This window comes from Xiphophorus couchianus, chromosome 7, assembly GCF_001444195.1.
Source record: "Xiphophorus couchianus chromosome 7, X_couchianus-1.0, whole genome shotgun sequence".
Taxonomy (NCBI): Eukaryota; Metazoa; Chordata; class Actinopteri; order Cyprinodontiformes; family Poeciliidae; genus Xiphophorus; species Xiphophorus couchianus.
In genome coordinates this window covers 2,448,070-2,470,285 of record NC_040234.1, presented here as the reverse complement: position 1 = coordinate 2,470,285, position 22,216 = coordinate 2,448,070, and the positions used below count along the sequence as shown (strand labels likewise).

At 40.4% G+C, this 22,216-nt stretch overlaps 1 protein-coding gene across 1 annotated transcript in view; it reads right to left on the bottom strand.

The window, feature by feature from the left end:
• itgb5 (integrin, beta 5) overlaps window positions 1–22,216 on the bottom strand; it is a 55,283-nt gene that overhangs the window by 13,756 nt on the left and 19,311 nt on the right. Inside the window, exons 11-13 of the mRNA XM_028023722.1 lie at window positions 21,332–21,586; window positions 1,385–1,607; window positions 709–809 (exon numbers count right to left, since the gene is read on the bottom strand). Coding sequence (XP_027879523.1) covers window positions 709–809; window positions 1,385–1,607; window positions 21,332–21,586 — 579 coding nt within the window. The remainder of the gene's footprint in view (window positions 1–708; window positions 810–1,384; window positions 1,608–21,331; window positions 21,587–22,216) is intronic.

Here is a 22,216-nt window from a genome sequence, read left to right as displayed (position 1 = left end):
AAAATCTACCAAACATTCAACTTCAGAGTTTGTGTCACACCAAATGTTGCTCTGAGATCAGTGCTAGTAGCAGCGGCGGCGACTGTTTTCTGGCAAGCTTTAGCCATTTCTGGGTTGTGTTTGTGACTCTTGGCAGCAGCTTTGATCTTCTCACTCTCTGCAGTCTCAGTGCCAAGCCTCTAAGCACAAAGTGAATGTAGCATTATACAGGTTGGCAACAGCAGAGCCAGAGGCAAATAAGAACGTCATCCAACCAACCAGCCATAAATCTGCACTTACCCACGATAGATGCAAAAACAAAAACTGTTTCTCCACCAGTCTGATGGCACTGGATGGCATGCGTGTGTGTGTGTGTGTGTGTGTGTGTGTGTGTGTGTGTGTGTGTACTTGTATACTGTATATAGAGGGCTATAATAACCATTTTCCTTCACCAACAAAGGTAGGTCATTTGTGGAGCATGAAGACATTTTCCTGGTTCTCTCTTTTTTCCCAGTTGGAATGTGTTCTACTTGTTAGGTTCAAATGTGTTGGTTAAGGTTATGAATATACTAGTAATGGTTAGTAATGGTTAGGGGAAATGTCTGGGTTAGACATAAATGCAGGTACTAAAATGAATGGAAGTCAATACAAAGTTTAATAGAAGTACAAGGATGCGTGTGGGGGTGTGCAGGGGTGGGTGTGTATGTGTGTGTGTGTGTATTTACCCACCGAGGCTCTCCACAGTTATGATTTTATCCTTGCACAAGCGCTGGCAGGTCTCGTTGTCTGCGAGTCTCCCCGAGTTGAAAAGCCGACACTCGATACACTCCCTGGAGCAAAGAAGGGGGGAGGTCAAAGTTCACATATAAAAACTCATCACAATAATGAGTACAAATTTACTGCTAATCCAGAAAATATCTCTAATATCTAAAATTATTCTAAAAGAAAGAACAAACGTTTTTAACATTTCACTAATGGATCATTTTGGCCAAATATTAATGACCAAATGCTTATGAAATGAACATTCAGTTATTCTTCTCTGAAGTTAAATCAGACCAAACTTCTGTTTTAGGTCAGTTAAATTTTTACCAGTTTTCCTCTTTGAAATTCATTTAATTATAATTCTAATTTATCTAAATTATGTATATTTGCTAAACCTGCTCTGGGGTAAATGTGTGATGATGACAGAGTGCTTTTGTTCAAAACTATTTAAACTTTCAGTAACTGCCAGTTATTCAGTGTAAAAACTGTGGAAAATCCTGCCTATGTCGTCTACAGGGTTTATTATTTCAGATGGACGCTTATTTCAATATTTCACTCCTGTTGCCTGTTGATCAAACTAGTCCCTGATGTCATAGCGGTATACTGAGTGTAGATTTTGTTTCGGTGTGTGTGTGAGCTCCACCTTTTGGTGCCGCAGGCGTCGGGGCAGGTGGGGCATTTCTCGCAGGTCTCTCCAAATGCCCCCGGCTCGGTGCACTGACAGCGGCCGCACACGCAGCTCCCTCGCCCGCTGCACATCTTCCCGTCGTCCGAGAAGCAGAGCGACATCTCTGTGGAGCAGTTACAGTTGTCGCCCACGAAGCCGGCGTGGCATTTGCACTCCCCACAGTGGCATTCTCCATGACCTGGAACGACACGGAAGCAGCAGGAGAGTCAGAGAGGGAAGTGTTAAAGAAGGCACGTCCATCATGCAAACACCTTAAAGTTGTGCAAAAAGTGCTTTGTTGTCAAGTTAAAATTATTTGTTGGCTTAGCTTATTTTCCGTTACCATGGAATAAAAAGCATCTTATTGGCTTATATAACAAACACTGTCAGCTGATGACATTTATAACAAACAATCAGGAGAAAGCTAAAAACAGCTTTTGTTCCAGATAACTAAAAGACATAATATATGTCTTAAAAAATAATATCTGAGCTTAACAAGGTTGCAATCTTCATGTTTTTTTGCTTGCTTATTTGTTTTATTTCATTGGAGAGATTTTACTTCCACATGTCTCCCAGTGCTGAGGTCCAGTTGGAGGCCTGTGGTGGTTGGTTGTTGGTTATGGGGTGAAGGGCAACACCCTGTTATTTTTCCATTAAACACCACCTACAGGTGGGCTATTATTCACCAAGACACGGAGCCTGATGATCTCTTTCAAACTTGTTCCAACAATGCATGCTGACTGAAGGATTTTCAAACATGCATGAAAGAATCGAGGCAACGCTCCAGGATTGCTTTTGATAAGGGAACAACATCAGAACATGATGAAAAGCTAAAAAAAAGGTAAATTTTCCGTAATACTGACTCTTCAAGAACTCCTTCTCATTCTCATTCTGGTGTAAACAGATTTCCTTCAGTCTCTATTAGTCACTTTCTGAGTTCTTCTGTGTCACACAAGAAGCTTACAATGCTGGATAAGGATTTAGATTTAACACATTAAACTTTGGGAAAAGTTCCCAAAGTTCCACATCCTGAACTTAGAAATACACTGGACATGGAAGGTTGACCCAATAGAGGAGTGCCGATAATAATGTGGATCACTTGTGAATTAAATCACAGTTTAGGAGTGGCTGCTGCTTCTGTCCAACAATCTTCCTAAACGTTGAGAACATTTAGTCACTGAGTTCAGTCGCAGGGCAGAGAGGAGGAAAAACAAACATCTTCTCAAAGAGGTCAGGGACTCCTTGTTGTCACGACCTATTGTGTCTGATCATCAGCTGAGTGGTCAGCGTTAAGCAATATTTTGTCTGGAATCTCAGACATGCCGTAACTTTAGTTTTGCACCAAAATTTTAAAGCTGTGCACATTTCAGGAGGGGAAAATGAGTGTGGGCCCATTATTGTGTTATTTTCTAACGTGGCAGTCTGCTGCACCACTCCCAGTCTTTGCTCAGAGGCCGCCACGGTGAGCGGCATGTGGCTGACTAATGGCACCAGTGCTGGGAATGTGACCTTAAATGACTGTTTGGGCACTCAGAAGGTTGATGAGGTTTTACGCCTCCAAGTGATGAAAGGAGTGCAAATTCAGCTGCTTTCACATGGACAAGTCGAGGCTAGCTGCTAGCAGCCCTGCAGTCCATAAACACTGCAGTGCTTATTAGACGTGTGGGGGAGGTGATCGGCATCCAGCCGCTTTCACAGACCTCAGGCTCTGTTTCCAGCTCTTCTTTTAAGTGTTAATTAACACCGAGATGTTCTACAAATACCATCGTTCTGTTAGGCCATTCAATCATTGACCAGCATGGCTGCCACTTGGCATGGAGGTAAATGATTATTGCTCACTTATTATTATTGCTTATTGCTCAAACCAGAAGATTCTCCTGTAACAAAAGCCTTCTGCATTTTCAAAAATACATTTGATTAATGAAAATAAGGCAATTTAAAAACTAAAATCTAAATTTGTGATAGATTTTGTGGTTTTCAGACATATCAACTTTGTTAAATGTCACAAAATATTTTTTGCATCCCATGAATCACACCAGCTTGTGTGACAGCATATTAGGCCCATTGCAGATAAAGAAAACGGAATAAATCCGCCATAAAACTGTTTTTTTTAAATAGAAAAAGCAAGGACATTTCTACATTTAAAAGTCAAAAATCTGCTAGAATCTGTAAAACATACTTGTGAAACAAAATGGCACATTGCAAAAACAAAATCTTACCAAGTATTTTTGGTCTAGTTTCTAGCAAAAATAAATTAATGCATTTGAAATAAGAAAAGTACTGAAAGTAGTTCCTTATAGCTAAGAAGTTATAAGTAACTTCTTATAAAGATATAGAAACTTGCTGAAATATAGGAGCTGCAATAATTTCTTAATATTGATGATAATGTACTTGTACCATTGGCAGTTTATTCCACAATAAAAGTGAAATAATCTGCCAAAGGAAATAGTACTCTTTGACATCAATATTAAATCAATATTAAGGAATTATTGACTTAAACTCCTATATCTTGAGGAAGAGTTTTCAGTATATCAATATATTTGACTAGAAGCTTAACCAAAATTACTTTGTATTTTATGTTTTTACAATGTAAGGTTTGGGTGGCTGACATCACTCAACTACGGAAACTGAAGGAGTACATCAATGAAAAACAGTTCAGATTTTGCAAAAGTTTGATCATTTTAATTAATTGAAGTTTTTTTTTGAAGATCTTTTTAATTAAACTTTAGTTAATTTACTGCCCATCCCTAGGTTGGAGAGTTCAAAACCTTACAAAATTGCCTCTGTACCCTCTGTGTGGTTTAATGTCCTTCTGATGTGATCCTGTAAACTGCAGCTGACAGGAAGCAGCATTAGAAAGCTGCACACCTGCATGGGAGAAACTCTGCAGCGCTGGAGGGTTACAGAAGAGCTCCAACACCAAAGACAGCAGTAATCCTTTCTTAGTGTGTAGCTGGCATTCCTCCTGCTGAGTTATCAGGTAGCCATGAACTGACTTACAGCCTGTATAGTAAGTCACACTGCCAGCGTAAAAACTTACAGTTATGGGACCAGAATCCAGTTCATGTTTTCTTGCTGCAGCCTGGGAATGCATATTTGTTGCCAAGACGCAGCATGGGTTTCAAAAGCACACTTACACAGGCTTATGCAAATATTTGGAGCTTATGTAAAAAGGGAAATGAGCTGTTAAGTCACTTTAGTTGCAAAAAAGGGGTTCTCAAAGTTCATATCCAACATGTCAAACTTGTGCACAACTGAAGAAAACATGTGCACCAATGGGGTGAAGAGTGGATGTGCAAAAATGTCTTTATCTGGTCTACAAAGTTTTAGCTCATCGTGCTGAACTGAGTAACCCTCACCAGGAATGCAGAGCGTCTGGTGTGATGTGGCAGCTAGCACAGCGTCTGGATGTTGGGTCGGTTGGTTCCCACTGCAGATGAGAAGAGCTCACACTTCCTGCAGGGGAGCTCTAATCGCTGTGTGTGTGTGTGTGTGTGCAGAAAAACTGAAGGCAGTAACCTCCAACTTCTCCAGTCCCACTCAGAATCTTGGCCTTCTGTCCTGCTCTAAAGAAAAGCTGTAGAGGATTTTTGAAATGCTTGTGGTGTTGTAGCGTTCGCCAGGGTGACTCAAAACGTTACAGAGAGAAGAGGGAGAGCAAAGAGGGAAGCGGCCTGTTTTTGGGGAGGCTTTCCTGTGGAACATTCTGCATGTTGGAGTAAAACTGTTGGAATAAGGTAGAAAATATGACCAGAGGTCCATTTCTAGCCATCTGTCTGTCAAAACATGTCATATTTCTGCACATCTCTGCTTTGTGTCAAAGTTCACTGAGGTTATCTGAGGAAAACCTTCTGCTAATTTGGACTGGTGCTTCACAAGACAATATTTAGGAACTTGATACCTCTTGTATTAAATTTCAGCACTAAAATCTCTGGTCCAGTGACAAAAACTTTGTTCATTTTGCTTGCTAGCAAGTTAAAGATAGCTTGTCAAGTAGGCTTCCATGCTGTGTATCGTAACAGCACTTCCTAAACGAGTTCTTACCAGAGACGTGTAAACAAACGACTGGATTGCAACAAAAATGTTATAGTTCCACTGAAAACCGGCTCAGTGTAAACAGGAGTCACTTTATTTCTGCCAGATTGCAGGAATGGACATTGATTTTTAACTTCTCAGCACCAGGCAGATACAAAACCTAATGAAGAATCCTTCAACTGGAAGACAAGTCCCAGGTCAAAAGTTGATTCTTTGGTAATTTATAACTTAGATTCTGAGCAATGCAAAAGATGGAACTGGGAGGTGCAACTCTCAGGTAATTTATGGTGAACATATAGAAGAGTTAAAAGGACCTGGCTGAGCAGGAAGTAGATCCCACATCCACTATAGGGAAAAGACCATTTAGATGTAAAAATCTAAAATGAAATATTCTAAAACAAACATGAAGTTACACTGATCCACCAGTAGGCAGGAGAAAAACAGCGCCTAGCTTGTCAAATGGTTAATTTACTTCCGACTGTTCACTCTGAGTATTTTAATGTTTCCTCATATGGGCCCAATCTTTTCTCCAGTCTTTAGTTCAACAGGTGCAGGTTGGGAAATATCCCAGCATAGATCATACCACTGAAGTACCCAGGAGGAGACTGATGAGTCCAAGTTTTACTGAAACTCCATTTTCTATTGGACCCATGAAGCTTTGGCTTCACTGTTTCTCCTTTGCTCTTCATTTTCAGTTAGAAGTTTAAAACTGGGCATGCTGTGGTGGCGTAGTGGTTAGCGCGACCCATATTTGGAGGCCTTGAGTCCTCGACGCGGCCGTCGCGGCTTTGACTCCTGGACCCGGCGACATTTGCCGCATGTCTTCCCCCCTCTCCTTCCCCATTCCTGTCAGCCTACTTTCGTAAAAAGGGACACTAGAACCCAGAAAAAGATCCCCTGGAGGGGTAAAAAAAAAAAAAAAAAAAAAGAAGTTGAAAACTTTGTTAATTTTAGGGAGGAAGACGTAGTTAAAGGTGTGAATACTTTTAGTGCATCAATATCTGGAAGGCCAACACAGCAGCCAGCTGCCGCGTGCCAGACAGAACTTTGACCCAGACTGATAGGCGAAGGCACTTCAACGGTCATCCTGAAGGCCATCGGCTGTGAGGCCTCAGCAGCTACTCAGATAACACACAGAAGAAGCAGAAGTGAAAACAACCTGCACACATATACTCACACAGAACCAATGTGATTAGATTAACACAGAGCAGAGACAAAGAGATGTTAGCCTGAGCATCACTGAAGAGGTGCTCACCATCTAAAACATGTTCCATATGGACAGAATGATGGAGGCCCTTCCTCTGGGAAAGGCTAGTTAGCATAGCCACCGATGGCAGTGGATAAATGGTTTTCCTGCAACGGTAAGTTGTTTCTCCTCCATTAACGCATTGAGCAGCGTGAGACTGATTGACAGCACTAAGCCCCTCCTCCTGACTCTGATTGGTTGGTTTCAGATGATAATGGTGGCTCAGGGAAGAGGTGGAGGAGATCGATCTCATCACATATCATCTGTCTCATGCTGTACTGTTACAATATAATGAAGGTTTAAACAAATATGTAAAAAACATTTGTTATAAAATGTTACAAACTGCTACTTTAAATCTCTGTGTGGCTGTTTGGCTAGAAAGCTGAGCAGAGAGACGCTGGAGCAGGGGATACGATCCTATGTTTGATGGAAGAGATGGTTTGAATTTCCTCTTTCCTCCTGATTGGTCCATCCTTCCTTTTTTTGCTTTGTTTAAATAAACAAACTCCTTTTCAACTCCTCTGAAGGTGTGGGGTCAGAGTTCAGGTGTCACTTTTCAGCTCAATGATGCCTCCACATACTCACTATCTGTTCGTTTGTTTAATTCACTGCACATATTCTGGTCCTACTGACAAACAAAAGCTGACGTTTTCTAAAATGTACTTAGACTTCCCACATCATGAGCAGCATTGAGGATATTAATGGGCTCATACAGGATGTGTGGTGTGTTTGTTTCTGTCTGACTTTATTTAAACAAAACAAAAATGTCAAATGACAGAGAGCTATGCACATTAATTTCAGAGCAGACGAACTAAACAAACGGACCCGGCTGCCCCTCCCTGACGCTGACAGGCAGCTCATACTGTGGCAGGAGCCCCTGAATTGACAGCCTGACAGAACAACAATGTCTCCATAAAACACTAAATTATACAGCGAGCTGAGGGAGGAGATTACAGCTCAGACAAGGGCTTAGACCGGCCTCTAAATCTTCGTCTCGCTTCGGGTTGAAATGGAAAAAACACGCAAAGAAGGTTCTGTTAAAGCTGCTCCCATCACAGCTTCCAGACTGCAGTGTGGAATGAAGACCATTTCCTCTTTAAAAGAGGACGTTTTGAAATGTTGAAGGGTCATAGAGAAAAACATTTGGCACAACCCTCCAGGGACTGAGAGAGATTCCTACACTTTTGTGGCCAAGTCACACAGAAATGTTTCAACTACGCACCAGAAGTCTGGAGGCAGAACGAGATGCTGGCATGGCAGCGAGAGGAGGCGAGGGACTGCGCCAGCCTGGACAGATGACAGCCAGAGTTCAGCTGAAAAACAGACGCTTTTTCCATAAACCGCTCGCAGACAGGACTTGAAGAAAAACACCCCACCAAGTTGACATAATGTGGCTCTGATTTTGTCTCATTAAGGAGGAATGATCCTTCAGGGACAAACGGATAGAAAATATTCTGCTCTGACCGGACAGAGACATGCGGTGTTCCCGCTGTCGGCCTACCAGGACTCTGGCGCCGACATGCATAGATTTAAAAAAAAAGAAAAGACAGAAAGGAGACTTCAAGTCTAATTTCAAGGACAACATATTTATATTATATTTTATTTATTCTAACGTATTAACCAGTTCAGCTTCTCTGACTTGACCTTTGGCTTTCAAGTCTGGCTAATTGATGGAGTCTTCAAGTTATATCACAATATTTTGTGGTACTAACGTGAGAATAATAAAAGTGATAAGAACTATTTATTACTTGTTTTATTTAATTGTGTCACTATGACTGTATGGCACACCAGTCAGAACCCCTCACACTCAAATATTGCTCCTGAAAACCATTTCTAATGTTCATCTCTAAGACAACAGTCTTATGAAGAAATATGATTTCTACTGCACATAGTAACTGCATTTAATCACATTTTCAAATCAATTTAAATTTATTGACAATTTTATTGAAGGAGCAGAGAACTAATAATCCCAACAACTTTGGGGGACTTAAACATTAATTGGAAGTTATCATGATGACAATAAATCAACAATCTTATCATACAAAGAAATTTATCACAATTTATTAAAAAGCAATACGACAAATGCCCACCCTACTTTCAAGGCCAACACTTCAAAATCTGATGGGAATCAAATTGAGAATATTATATGAACTCCTCAATTTAAGTACATATCTGAAATATCAGAATTGGAAAGAGACAAAAATAACAGCAGATTAGAGTAGATCAAAAATTAATTTCTAAGGAAGTATAAATTTAAGAAATAGAATGAGATTCAAGCAGAAATAACACTATGCTAAATAAAAAAGTTCAAACTCTTCATTCTATTAAACTGAACATAAATGTCAAGAATGTAAGTGACAGTCTGTGTTTTGCTGTCAAAGAAAGAAGTTCTACAATTTGATGACCACAGGTAGGAAAGTAAATGAATACATTTTCTTCCATCAATGTCCTTACAAAAGAAATCAGAGGAACCATAAAAAGCAAAAATATTTTCACAGACATGTCTGTTTATCCACTTTCACAAGCAATACACCAACAACGGTTTTTATTTTGAAGAGTCTGTCTAGAAACTAACTCTGGTCTCTTTCTGTTCTGGAAATGATCGGAAATGACCTAAAAACAAATGAACCAACACATAAATAAGAATTCAAAACCCACTGATGTGTCTGTATCGGAGCCATAGAGGAGGATCACTGTCACACTTCACTTCTGAAACTGACAGTGGGAAAAAAAAAAGCTTGGAGAAGTGAAACCTTCACTTAGGGAACAGAGAACTTCCTGTTGGAAACCAACATACAGTCTGGATGATGACCAACACACAGCTCTAGCTGTTCTTTAAAAAAAAACGTGTCAACATATCTGAAAAAGGGCAAACTCAGGAAAAATACACCAGTACATTATTCATATATCAGGAACCAGACTGTGTCTGTCCTTACTGCTCCGATCAGATCTAAGAAAGTGTTTAGTGTTGCAGTGTTCCAACAACTTGGAGAAAATCATTGTCAATTTATGAAATGTTTCCCAGCATGCACTGCAGGCCTCAGTTAGCACAGTGAATACAGGAGGCCACATCAGGACAGTTAGAAAAACAGAAAACAAGGTGAGAATTTATCATATCATTTATTGTGATATATGTCTTAGATCTTTTTATTTGCTGTCACAATAACTTCCAAACATTGACATTTAATCCCCCCAAACTGTCCATATTATCAGTATTGTTAATTTTACTATTTATTCCACTGTTTGTTTAATGAAAGTAATTATTAATACATTTGAAAACATGGTTAAATGGGTTAGGGGTTGTGTGCCGTTAGTGATGCCAATCACATTTCTGTATTTAACTGGGGTCCTGAAAACAAAGGGGCATGTTTCTGGAGAGCAGCATTTGTGTCTGCCATGCAGTCACAGTTACCTAAAAAGAAGCAATGAATAGTTCTTTTTGTCACTTTATCATAATAGTATCACAAGATATCATGATAAAACTTCAAGCCCATAACTTTCAGGGTAAAACCTTTCTCTTGAAAGAACCCAGCAGTAAGGCTCAGGCTGAGGAAGCTCTGTAGAAACTAAACCACTCAGTAAGAATCCTGCTTGGCACGGTGGAGGTGGGATAATGATCAGGCATCTCACAGTCACTGAGTCGACTCTTTGCATAATTGTGGTCTTAAAGTTTTAGCAGAATATTTTGTGGAATTATTGTGATAACATAAAAGTGCCAATAAGAACTGTTCATTGCTTTTTCATTAAGCCAGGTGTGACTGAGACGACATGGCACAGCAATCTGAGCTCCACAAACACAAAAACTGCTCTTAAAAAAAAAATTGCAATGCGCTTGTGTAAAACATTGGCCGCATAAAATAGTGTGATTTGCATCACTGAACTACACACTAACTGCACTTAATTTTTTTTAAATTTATTGATAACTGCAAAGTATCAGAGAAGCAAATAAAAAGAGTGACTCAAAACGTTTCCATGGCAAATAATGATCTGATGCTACTAACACACCATCTAAAAGATAGGAGGCACCAGCTGAGGCGCATTTCTGTGCAAAGCAGAATAGAAAATTGGGAAATATAAATAATGGGAGCAACGTTAGTATACAGTAGTTGAAGAAACAATTGTGGAGTTGAAAAGACCCAACATTCAGAACTCTACCACATCAAGAAGCTGTTGCTGGAAACAGAAATGATCTGAAGCAAAGTTGTGAGGAAATGTGGGCCAAAGGACCAGCTGTGAGGGACTAATTAGGTCCTACAGAAGTGGATCAGTGAGGAATCAACTTTCCTGTTCAGCAAAACATCCTGATCAATGACAGGTTTCCTTGTTTCACATGAATATACGTCAGAAAGTCACAGCAGCATCAGTGGCCGTCAGTTACAAGCTGGCAATAGTTCAAACCTCACATTAGACCAACTGGATGAAATCAGCTATTAGCAAGATCAGCTTTACAACAGCACTTCCCACACACACACACACACACACACACACACACACACACACACCCCACACACACACACACACACACACACACACACACACACACACACACACACACACACACACATTAAGCTTTTATGAAGCTTCTACAGACTATCAATCTTTCTCTCAGTTGCTAAAAGGAACTTTGTTATCTGAAAACCACAGTGATAACAAAACCCCGTCATGTTAAACCACACCAAGACAAATAGTCCAATTAAACTTTTAAACAACAACTTTATGTCCCATGTCTGTGGAAGACGTGTTCCCGTTTAAATGGCTGCTAAAACAACGCTACACGTCTGTCTCTGTGTTACTTTATGGGCCTCTGTGAGAGAGAAGCAGCTGTAAAAATGTGGGTTGGTGAAAATCGACAGGCCGAAACAAGCTCTGCTCCTCCAGCAGAGCCAAACAGAGTTCATGATCAGAACGGAGGAGCCGATACTCTGTAGCTGAGGACTTCCTTCCTTCCTTCAGTGGCTGCAGGCGGCAGAGCACCTGAGTGGCAGCAGGCAGGTTTGGATTGCAACAACGGCACATAGCTGGCAGGCACGAAAACTGTTTACCTCGACTTTGTGCTCAGTGTCTGAATCACAGCATGCCCGGACTGTCACTGACATTACTCACCAGAAACACAACAACGCAACCAAAAGCTGGAGCTGGTTAGTTCCTTACCTCCAAAGGTTTCAACCAAACGGCGCAGTGGAAAGTTACAGAGAATTCAAAAGGATTCAACAGTTTGTTACATTCCAACGTCAGACTGCCATGTATCGTTGGGATTCTGTGTGATAGACAAAGAAGTGCATAATCGTAGGATACAAAGTGTCCTTTGAATGAAAACCTGAAAGGGGTGGCAGGCATTTATATTCAGAGAAACAGCCAACAAGGGCCATTTGAGGCCCTTGAAAGATTTTGTGTGGCCCCCCAACCTTAATTTTAAAAATTTTACAATTTAGATAAAGAGAGAAATGGTGTGATAGATTGATAGATCTAGATGGATAGAGTGAGAGAAAGATTGAGACGAAGAGAAAACAGACATACTTCTAGTCTTGCAGCTTTAGCAATGGACTGTTGTTCTATAAAGTATGGCTTTACAGTCTATCACATAAAATCTCACTAACAGATGCTGTGATCGTTACATAAACAAACCTAGAAAAAACCAGGACCAAACATACTGCCAGGCTCTGAGTGCGCAAAACTTTCAAGCACCGTTTTGGATAAGAAAACTGTTAGCCAAAACTATAACTAGCTCTACATTCTGCAGGTTTAAAAACTGCAGACCCATAAAGCCAGAGGAGATCATAAACTCGTCCTATGACCTTGGGTGATGCCAACAACAACCAAGCAGTATACCAAGCCCATTCTGACTAACTGTGGCACCCGGAGCTAAGCTCTGATCCCACTGGAGCTGCTCACATCTCTGAAGTTCAACCTAAATATTCAGGACAGATATGCAAGAAGCCTCTGTGCAGAGTTTCTATGCTCTTATTTCTAAAGTTATTTACAGTTTGGAGAATGTGGAAGTAAAAAATCGTTCTGATCGTAGGATAGAAAAACACTGACTTCCTGTTCTGGGACATATTAATCCCTGATGCGTCTCAGTTCCCCTGAGCTCAGTGTTGCTGATGTTGGCCTCACAGAGCTGCTGCTCAGTGACTGAAAGAAAAAAAACAAAACAGCAGCCTGGGTTTGGACATTAGAATTCATTCCGACCAGCACCGACTGGTTTTTTTATACATATATATGCATACATACATGCTTTAGTTCCACACCTGAACCTTATCATGCAAGCTGCGTCTCATTTTTGAGATGATGAGATGCAAATTAATTAGAAATCAGCTGCTGACCAGAATCAGACCATTTTCTGCTTGAGCAACCCTGAACAGTGAGCGGCAACTAGAACCAAAATCTGATCTCTCTCCAATTTCAGATAACATGCCATACTAAGCGCCACGACACTCTTCTGTGTGGATGCTGTTACTGATGGAAGCAAAGTGAATGTCAGATATTTTCAGTATCAGTGAAGTATTTAACAATGATGTCAGAGGAGGTTAAAAATATTGAATTTCTTATATTATAGATCTGAAAGAGAAATTGGAATTGCCCAAAATCAGAATTGGTAGGTCAAAGAAATTATGACCAGTGAATCTCTAACCTTTCCAGCTGATTTCATATCCTGGATTCAGACCTTCCTCTTTATTAATTTTCTCATTAACGCGATGTTGGAACTACAGCATAATAACTGCATTTCCATTGACCATTTAATTGTGCAAATTTGAATCTCAAAAATAAATTTGCTCAATGAAAATACACCAATTTCGAGAAAACTCACGCTCGTCAATAAAAGCTTTTTGGATGAGGTAGTTTTAATGTATTTCACAAAACTGTGATGAAACACTTTTTTGCATCACTTGAGTCATGTGATCAAAAACTGTCTGTTACTACTGGTGGAAAAGACAAAGACGACAGGAAGTGGTAGGAGGATGATGGTGCAGTGTTATTTAATAATTTATCACGTAAAACAATCTCATCAAAGTGCGACTTTAATTGCATTTCTGAGATAATGGAATTAATTGTGTTGTGGAATTTTTGTAATGGAGACGTAGTTAGTGTGGATTGAACATGAAAAAAACAGCTGGAATTCTTTCCAGCCCACAGATAACGGCAGTAGGATGTTAGGCTGTGATGATGTCCATCAGGTGCTGAGGCTCCAGCCTCTGGGGGCCTCTGGGGGCCTCCATAAGACTGAACTGTGGACTTCACAGGCATCTCTGAAAACAGCTGTGGACTGTCATGGAAAGGTATTCCTTCCCCTCTCTTCACTTCCCGTTCTATTCCTCAAATGGAACCAACACAGATCCAGAACTCACTTGATTATCAAAACAGACATATCAGTGGTGTCAGCAGCTTCTGACTAGAACAGCCTGAGCTATGCAGCAAATGCTATGATGTAAATCTTTATATCCATATGCTTTTGCGTCACACTATCAGCGAAATTAAAGAATCCCTGTTGTAAAATGGACACCAGTCCGTGTAACTGTCTAATGTAAAAATGATGTGTTGTCAAAATTCATGGTAAAAGCTCAGCAAAATGCAGAGGACTAACTTGTTACAGACAGTAAACACTGGCTCTCGGTGTTTACCTGGTGCCTTGACTGGTGATTGGCTGATATGGAACTAAAAGCTGATGTCTTTCTGATCAGTAACGTGCATGATCAACATTCTTCAGTGCAGAAGCTGTTACTGACCGGTGAAGACAGTGTCTGTATGAGGAAGAGACAGCTTGCTGAGCCGTATGCAACGAAATTTTGTTCTGTATACACCCTGTGCATGCAAAGTGACAATAAAGTCAGTCTAAGTCGAAGTCTAATTCTAAGTTGCTACATAAGCAAGGTGGCACAAATCCTTTGTTTCCACTCCGCAGTATGCCAGCGGTGGATATGGTTTGGTGTGATTTTTTTATGGTCCGGCACATTCAGGACAGCCTTTCCACCACCAGTTTCACTCTCAATGCATGCGGGGTTCAACCCAAGTGCCTAACTTTGCGTCATGCTAGCTCGACACAACCGTGATGCACTAATATGGCCTTATGATTGTCGCAAGCAGTCAATGGACTTTGTTGTGTGACACCAGTAGCTCCACCTTAACGGTGCCACTGTCCTGTTGACCTAAAGATAAAGAGGGCAGAGGAGTGGTGTGGTTGTATGGCCAGCTCTTACAACAGAGACATATAAAATACTGTAGAATATCAACTATCGACCCGTGTGGCACTGCTTAGTGTAAACAAGGCATCAGAGTGCTATTTAAGCCAAAAGGTGAGTGACACCTCAGTAGTTTCTGATGTAACTGTGATTGATCATGTTAGGTTTAGAAATGTAGGCCGACAGTTAGAAACCTCTCAAGGTCTACTAACTTACAGGGACTAAAAATGGAAAAATTATGCTTACAGTTAGTAATGCTGACTCTGCTAACACAATAGCAGTGCTAATTAATATGAGTATAGATCACAGCTCTTTTGTGGAGCATAATGCCAAATTATTGATGGAAAATTTTCCGATTTGCAGATTTTTCTGTGGAGCATATCTAATACTTTTGAAAGAACAAGCAGCTTGGTAAGCTGGATATCTAGGTGCAATTTGTCTTGTTTTAAGATAACTATCACGTTTAAACAAGATACGTATCACATTATAACGTGATAGCGCTCTGAATTTTTTTGTTCTGCGTGATAGCAATGCTCTTCTGTAGCAATGCACTTCTGTACAATCACACTGATAAAATCAAACAAGATACAATATGTTTTTAAATGAGGCCTAACTTATTTAAAGAGAAGCTCACTCTGATGACTTTTCTGGGACAGACTACTTTGTAAATTTTGACTGGTTTTCAGAAATTATTGTGTTATACATTTTCTTGAGGCAGTTATATACAAGAATTTGCTAAAATAGGAATGATGGTTTAGAGTTTTACAAAATCTGTCATCAGAATTTGGCCACAAATCTCTGGTTGGCGAATCTCTAGCTATGACTCTTCCTGCAAGTCCTGAGTGCCGTTTACTGCAGATTGGCCCCTACTTAGTGGAATCCATGGTGATGACTGATGTTAACCTCTCCTCTAAATGTTACAGAACTTCCATCACAGTGAGGATTCTCCTCACTGTTAAATTCAGAACTAAAGATCTCAGAAGCTGACTCAGGTGAACATGGAGCCTGAAGGCCCGACTCCTCCTGGACTCTCTTAAACCCAGAGTGAAAAAAAGTTCAATTCTTGCTTTTAGCCAACAAAACATTCCCAGTCAGGACTGGACTGTTTTCTTTAGCGTGAAGCACAGCCAAAGCTATCCTCTGCACGAACATGAATAAACACACATGTTCCCATTTACCCTGTAGGGATACACACATGTGATTATGAGCACGCAGCTCTGGAACATCAGATTTATTTATGAGGTAAAAGAGGGGTTCGTGTAGATCTGCAAAGTAGAGACATGCTATTTCTGGCAACAGGCGGCCACGGACCTCTTAGATCATTATTTGGAAGCAGCTGTGGAGGAGATGTGGGTCAGAGGGACATTTGGACTCGGATGTCCAGATTTACTGATTCCAGAGGTGGGGCATGAGTCAGATAACCACAGAGAGTAAACAACCGCAAAGAGAGGAATGTTAATGAGAACTGATGATTCATTAATTGTTTTTACAGCATCGGGGAAATCTGATTTCTTTTTTTCTTAAAGCAAAAGATTGCAGGTTGACTGTAATACTTAACGTTTCCAGTAGGTGGAGCCTCTTCCTGTTTTGTGTCAGAGTTAAAGGTGTTTTTCATTCAGAGTAAACAACAAACAGGACTGGAAGTCGTTCAAGTAGAGAAAGTTGCTTGCGTGGCACAGACTGAAGAAGGGAACACAGCCGACTGCTGTACCACACATTTCTGCTTGACTGACACACACAGGTTCTGTAACAGAGGGTTTTTACCCTGAGCATTAATCCTGAGAACATCACTTTACAGAACATCTGCCTGTAATTCGAAATACATCCCAATCTCCCTTTATAGTGTCATGACACATCATATTTGCCGTACAGTATGATTTTTTTCTTCCTATAAGAGAAATCAATACATAGAGAGACCAGTGGAATCACCTGGAATATGTTTTCCTCCTCAGAAAGAATCAAAGTTTAGATCTTAGTGTTTTAAGAGAAATATTAACTTTCTGCTGTAAATGAAAACAAACACTTTCCATAAAGCCAGAGCACCAACACACTGTCATTCCACACTGTCATTTATTAAACAAAGATGGAGCCAAAGCAGAGTGAACAGACCAGAAAATTAACTCCAGAAAAGAGACAGGAGCTCCATCCTGGTCTCGCGTGCCTTAGCATGGTCAATGTTAAATGCCCATGACATGACTAAAGAAAAAAAGACTCAAAAGGTTTGGCTTATTCGACGAGTTGCCAGGTAGAAGTCTCTTTTCTCTAAACACAATACTACAGCACAGACTAGGCTGGCAAAGCTTCATCTGAGTGAACCACAAGACTTCTGGAACGATGGTGTTCAGACAGATGTGATCAAAGTAGAATAGTTTCTGTAATCTCCCTCTACCAAATCCTGTATGCCATCAAGTCAACATGAGCTCCACTGTACACTAAAATGCTCTGGAATCAAATGTGAGACCATCTGGGTGACGGTTGAAACTTGACCCAAACTGGGTCAAACACAAAATGAAGCAACACTGTAAATAAAAGCGGGTCACGAATCCTCCATATGTTGGGTAAGCGAACATATCTCAACATGTGTGTTTGGGGGTAAGCTGCGGTTGTCATTTGTCCATATTTGTTTCACTGGTAACTAAAGACAGTGACTAACACTTCAGGGGTTTTGTTACTTCAAACCCCGGAACACGGCTCTGAAGGATGTTAAGGACTGAGGCGAGGTGGTCGAGTCGACTCTAATCTGATGTGACAGAAGGTGAGTCATCCATGAACGATGCATGGCATTATTTAGGCCAGCTAACACACTGACCAATCAACAACATCCTGTTTGTTCGTTATCATGGACTGATAAAAACGCCAACAGATTCCTGTCTGCTCAGTCGTAAAGTTCAGATGTCACAGTGGAGCATCTGAAAACAAAGACTTCAATCCTCTTGAGGTGAGCAGCTTAGCTTTTATGCTACCACATAATTCCAAAGAACAGAAGAAGTTGTGGAGCCCCGGTGCAGATCTGTGGGCTCCAGTGGTTTTGGCTGTTATGGGATGTCAGTGTTCTTCTGCAGCCATGGCTGAAAGTTCTGCCTGTGACACCAACTTGTTTAGTAAACGTTTTGGTGACAAAAAGGACTTTGGTTTAGGAGATTGTGCAAAGTGTTCAAAGTTTTTTCTTTTTTAGCTCAAAAGGCTTACTACATAACAAAAAAAAAGTTATATTTATTTTTCCAGGCACCAATTGATGGCTAAATTTACAACCATCAGAACTGAAGCTGGTCATCATCAAATACAAGAAGGTCATTTCCCCCCCAATTTCTTCTGAAAAATACCATCATGAATAAAAACTACAGATAAAATAAAGATTTCCTTTTGTTCATAAACTCATATGCTGGAGAGGAGTTGTCATTATTCTGTATACATGTGCAGTCATGCTGTTTGAGAATGTCAGTGTTGAAATTAAATCCATCTACTGTATTTAATCCCTGAGCTTTGTCAGACATGTTTTTGTAAGAGAGAACAGACTGAAAATTATTTGGATTTTATTCCCTGATAATCTAGACTTGGTAACTTTGATCTAAATGACTGATTCTGTTAAATCATCTTAAAGTGCCTTATATTATATATATATATATGATATAAATGTGATGAATTATAATTATTTTTATTGTGTCTGTTCCAGGCACTTAGGTGCCATTTTTTAGCACAATCAAGTAACTATGTTACCTTCAGTTATAAAAATGCTCTACTGTATATTTCAATAATGACTGAAAAGGAAAATTTCACATTAGCACCTTGAAATTGGGCCCCTGTCTCTTTAAGAAGCTCAAGGATTCCTCAAACATGCATAGAAGAATCAAAGCAACACTCCAGGTATGTTTATGATGAGGGAATAATATTCTAACATGATGCAAAGCTGAAAAAAAGTTGATTTCTCATAATACCTCCAACCCCCGTTAAATCATTACCTTTGGCACTTAATAGTAATTCATAACTAAACCAAAGTTAAAGTCAAAGCTTGAAAAACCCAGAGATCAAAAGTCAGCCACAGTGTTCTGATCGGTTCATTTCTGATATCGTGATATTCTAAAACTTGACCTCTGACCTCTGAGTCAGGGTTCTACAGAAGCTCCAGGAGCTTCAGGTCCTTCACCAGGCAGCAAATGTTCCCACACAAACTCCGACTGAGCAGCAGATCCCATCCAGGTGGATCCAATCCAGTTTATGAGAGATTCCTGCAAGGTGAAGGGCTTTACTCACACTTTAATAGTTTTACTAAATTAGTTTTACAGTGTGGTTTAGACGGGGAAGTTCTTTTAAAATGAACAAGATGGCGCAGCGGGTGTAGAGGGAGACACTGAGCTCCACAGAGTGGAGGACAGAGAAGATACAGGACTGTAATGGATGTTTGGAAGAGACAGTCCATCTGCATCTATAGCTGTGTTTCTATTAACCATCAAATTGTGCAATTCGGAATTAGGAAAATACATTTGCGTAAAGGAAACATGCCAATTTAAAAAAAGACTCACATTTTTGTGATAAAAAGTTTTTGGAAAAGGATGAGATGGTTTTTCAAAATGAGTATTTTACAAAACTGCATGGATGTGAAAATACTTTTCACATCATATAAGTCACATGATCAACAACCGGATGTTACCACTGGTGGAAAAGACAAAGAAGAAAGTGGCAGGAAGTAGTTAGGGGATGATGGTGGGATATGCTTTTTAGTGTTTTATTGTGTAAAAAAAGCTTAAAATCATGGAAAAACCAGAATTGAAGAATTCTGGTTTTTCCACATTAGCAGAACATCAACAATGTTTTGGCACAAATTTGCACTGGGAACACAGCTCGTTAGTCTGTATTAATAGCTGAATTTTCATTGACCATGAAATTGTGCAATTTGAAATTATGAAAATATTTAATTAAAGGAAACGTGTCAATTTTGTAAAATCTCCCGTTTTTTGATACAAGTTTTTGGTGCCAAATCCAAATTGGTTTTCAGCCAGATCAAAATTGGTGTTGTTCGCGACACTTTTTTTTCAAGCTATATCAGCCACTTCAGGATGTATACAGCAGCAAAGTGCTTCTTTGGACCATGTGTATAGCAAAATTAATCAAAAGTTGAGTTTGGCCTTAGCTGCTTTTTCAATTCAAACCCTAAAATTGCACTTGATAAAACATTTGTAGCTAGGAAGAGTTCATTTTATGACGGTATCGAAATTACTGTATTTCACAAAATTGCAAAGGAAACACTTTTTTCACAACACACAATTCACATGATCAACAACAGGATGGAACTACTCGAGGAAAAGACGAAGAAGACAGGAGATGATGGCGCCTCATGTTTTTAATGACTTATTGTGTGAGCAAATTTATTCACTTGTGATTTTAATTGTTTATTTAATGCAAACACTGCATTTGCAAAGTTGTGATTTTTTGTCATTAGCAGAGCATTGCCAAAGCTCTGCACATGTTTGTAATGAAAACCCAGCTACTGTCTCTGTCCCCTTAGTTCAGCCTTACAGATACAGGCCTGCACTGGGCTTTGGGATCCAGCCAGAGCCGGCCCCGCTGCCACAAAGGCCCCTCTGTGATTTGACAGGAGCCACAATTGGCGGGGAGACGAGCCAGGAGGTCTCTCACCGCGGTTTTGGACCCGATGTTCTGGGAGCACAAAAGGCTTTGCCTGTCCCTGTACAGATCCTCTGAGCCAAGCAGCCCTTTTCACACAACTTGAGCTGCTCTGTGGGCATGAGCGACGGCAGCCAATCAGAGGACGAGATCTTCGGGGTTAGCATCAGAACATGCATTTTCTGGCTAACAGCAGTCAAAGCCTAGGCCTAAAGCAAATTAAGAATCTGTGGCAATGGATGAGCGTTTTAGATTTTTACTACTAAAAACTTTTCAAAAACCGCCAATCGGTTTTAAATTTGCCTTCCAATTGATATTTATGAGCCACTCAGTGTTGATGGATCTCTGTAATGTGACAAAATGTAGGAAAGAGAGCTTGAAGAGTTTTACAAGGTTCAGTAAATATCAACTGAAAACTATTTAACAACTACTAAAAGTCCTTTGGGAAAAACAAATTCCTGAACATCAGTTTCTACAGCTGCAAAGCCACCAGTCCTGAAAGTTACAGCCTCCGTTCACACCGAGAAGCTGTGGAATGAAGAGGAGGCTGGCCTAATAACACACACACACACACACACACAAGTGCACGCAGAATGTCTACCAGACAGAAGAAGTTCCAAAAACAAACAGTAGTGAGGAAGGGCTGGATGAGACGGGATGTGATTGGTGGAGGAAATAGTTTGAACTTCCTCCTCTCTCTGCTCTGCATCTATGAAGCCTCTTTTTAAAACTCCTCTGGGATTTAGGTCATAGTTCAGGTCTTGTTTGAACTTTGGAAATGCTAATGAGCTCCAAACTTCATTAATGATGATCTGAAAGGTAAAAGGAAAAAGACGTTCCTACCTGAGCAGAGGACGCCTTTGTGTCTGGCGCAGGAGAAGTCGTCGCACTCGCAGAATCTTCCGTAGATCTTCCCAAACTCGGACTCGTAGCAGAGGCACTGGTTGCAGCTGCATTCGCCGCGGCCGCTGCAGACCTGCTTGCCCTCGGCTTCCCGGCAAGCGCTGAGGTACATGCTGCTGGCCTCGCCCTCCTGGCACTCGCAGTGGGCGCCCAGGTAGCCCGGCTCACACCGGCAGGTACCGCAGTTATACATGCCTGCAGGGTGGAGGCTTTGGTCAGGGTCCACTCCAATCAGCAGTCAGTGCAGTGCTTCTTAAATGCAAAAACCTTTTTCTTTGTAGTTTTTGTTTTCTTTTCTGAATTTTGCAGATAACTGGACTATTTCTTAGACATGATCTTTTATCTGAGAGGCGTCCTAATCTTCAAGGTTTCTGCCTCAGACCGGAACATTCCTGATTAGTCTCAGACCTTGTTACTCATCAGTACCGCTCAGTCACTGGGTTTTCCTCCAAGTTGGAAAGTGTTAGAAGAGAAAGCAGTAAAAAAAAAATAGTTTAAGGAAAGCTCTGAATTTCAGCTAAGAATCTCTTCATAATCATGTCAAAGCAGCCATTAACTGAAGCAGCTTTGGGTGCTTTTCTTATTAAAAAGACAAGGTTACTTTACATCTCTGCCTACTACTGGATGAAGTGAAAAACACTGGTTAGCTCACTGCAGCAGCAGCTTGGTATGTGACAGTTTATCACATTATTACCACAAACTTAATTAATTGTATTTTATTGTATTTTAATTGTATTTTATTTGGTAGAGGGCAAGAAAGTGCCCAATTGTTATGCTTATTTTCATAAGTTTTTCCAAATAAAATTTGAAATGTAGGAGTAATAA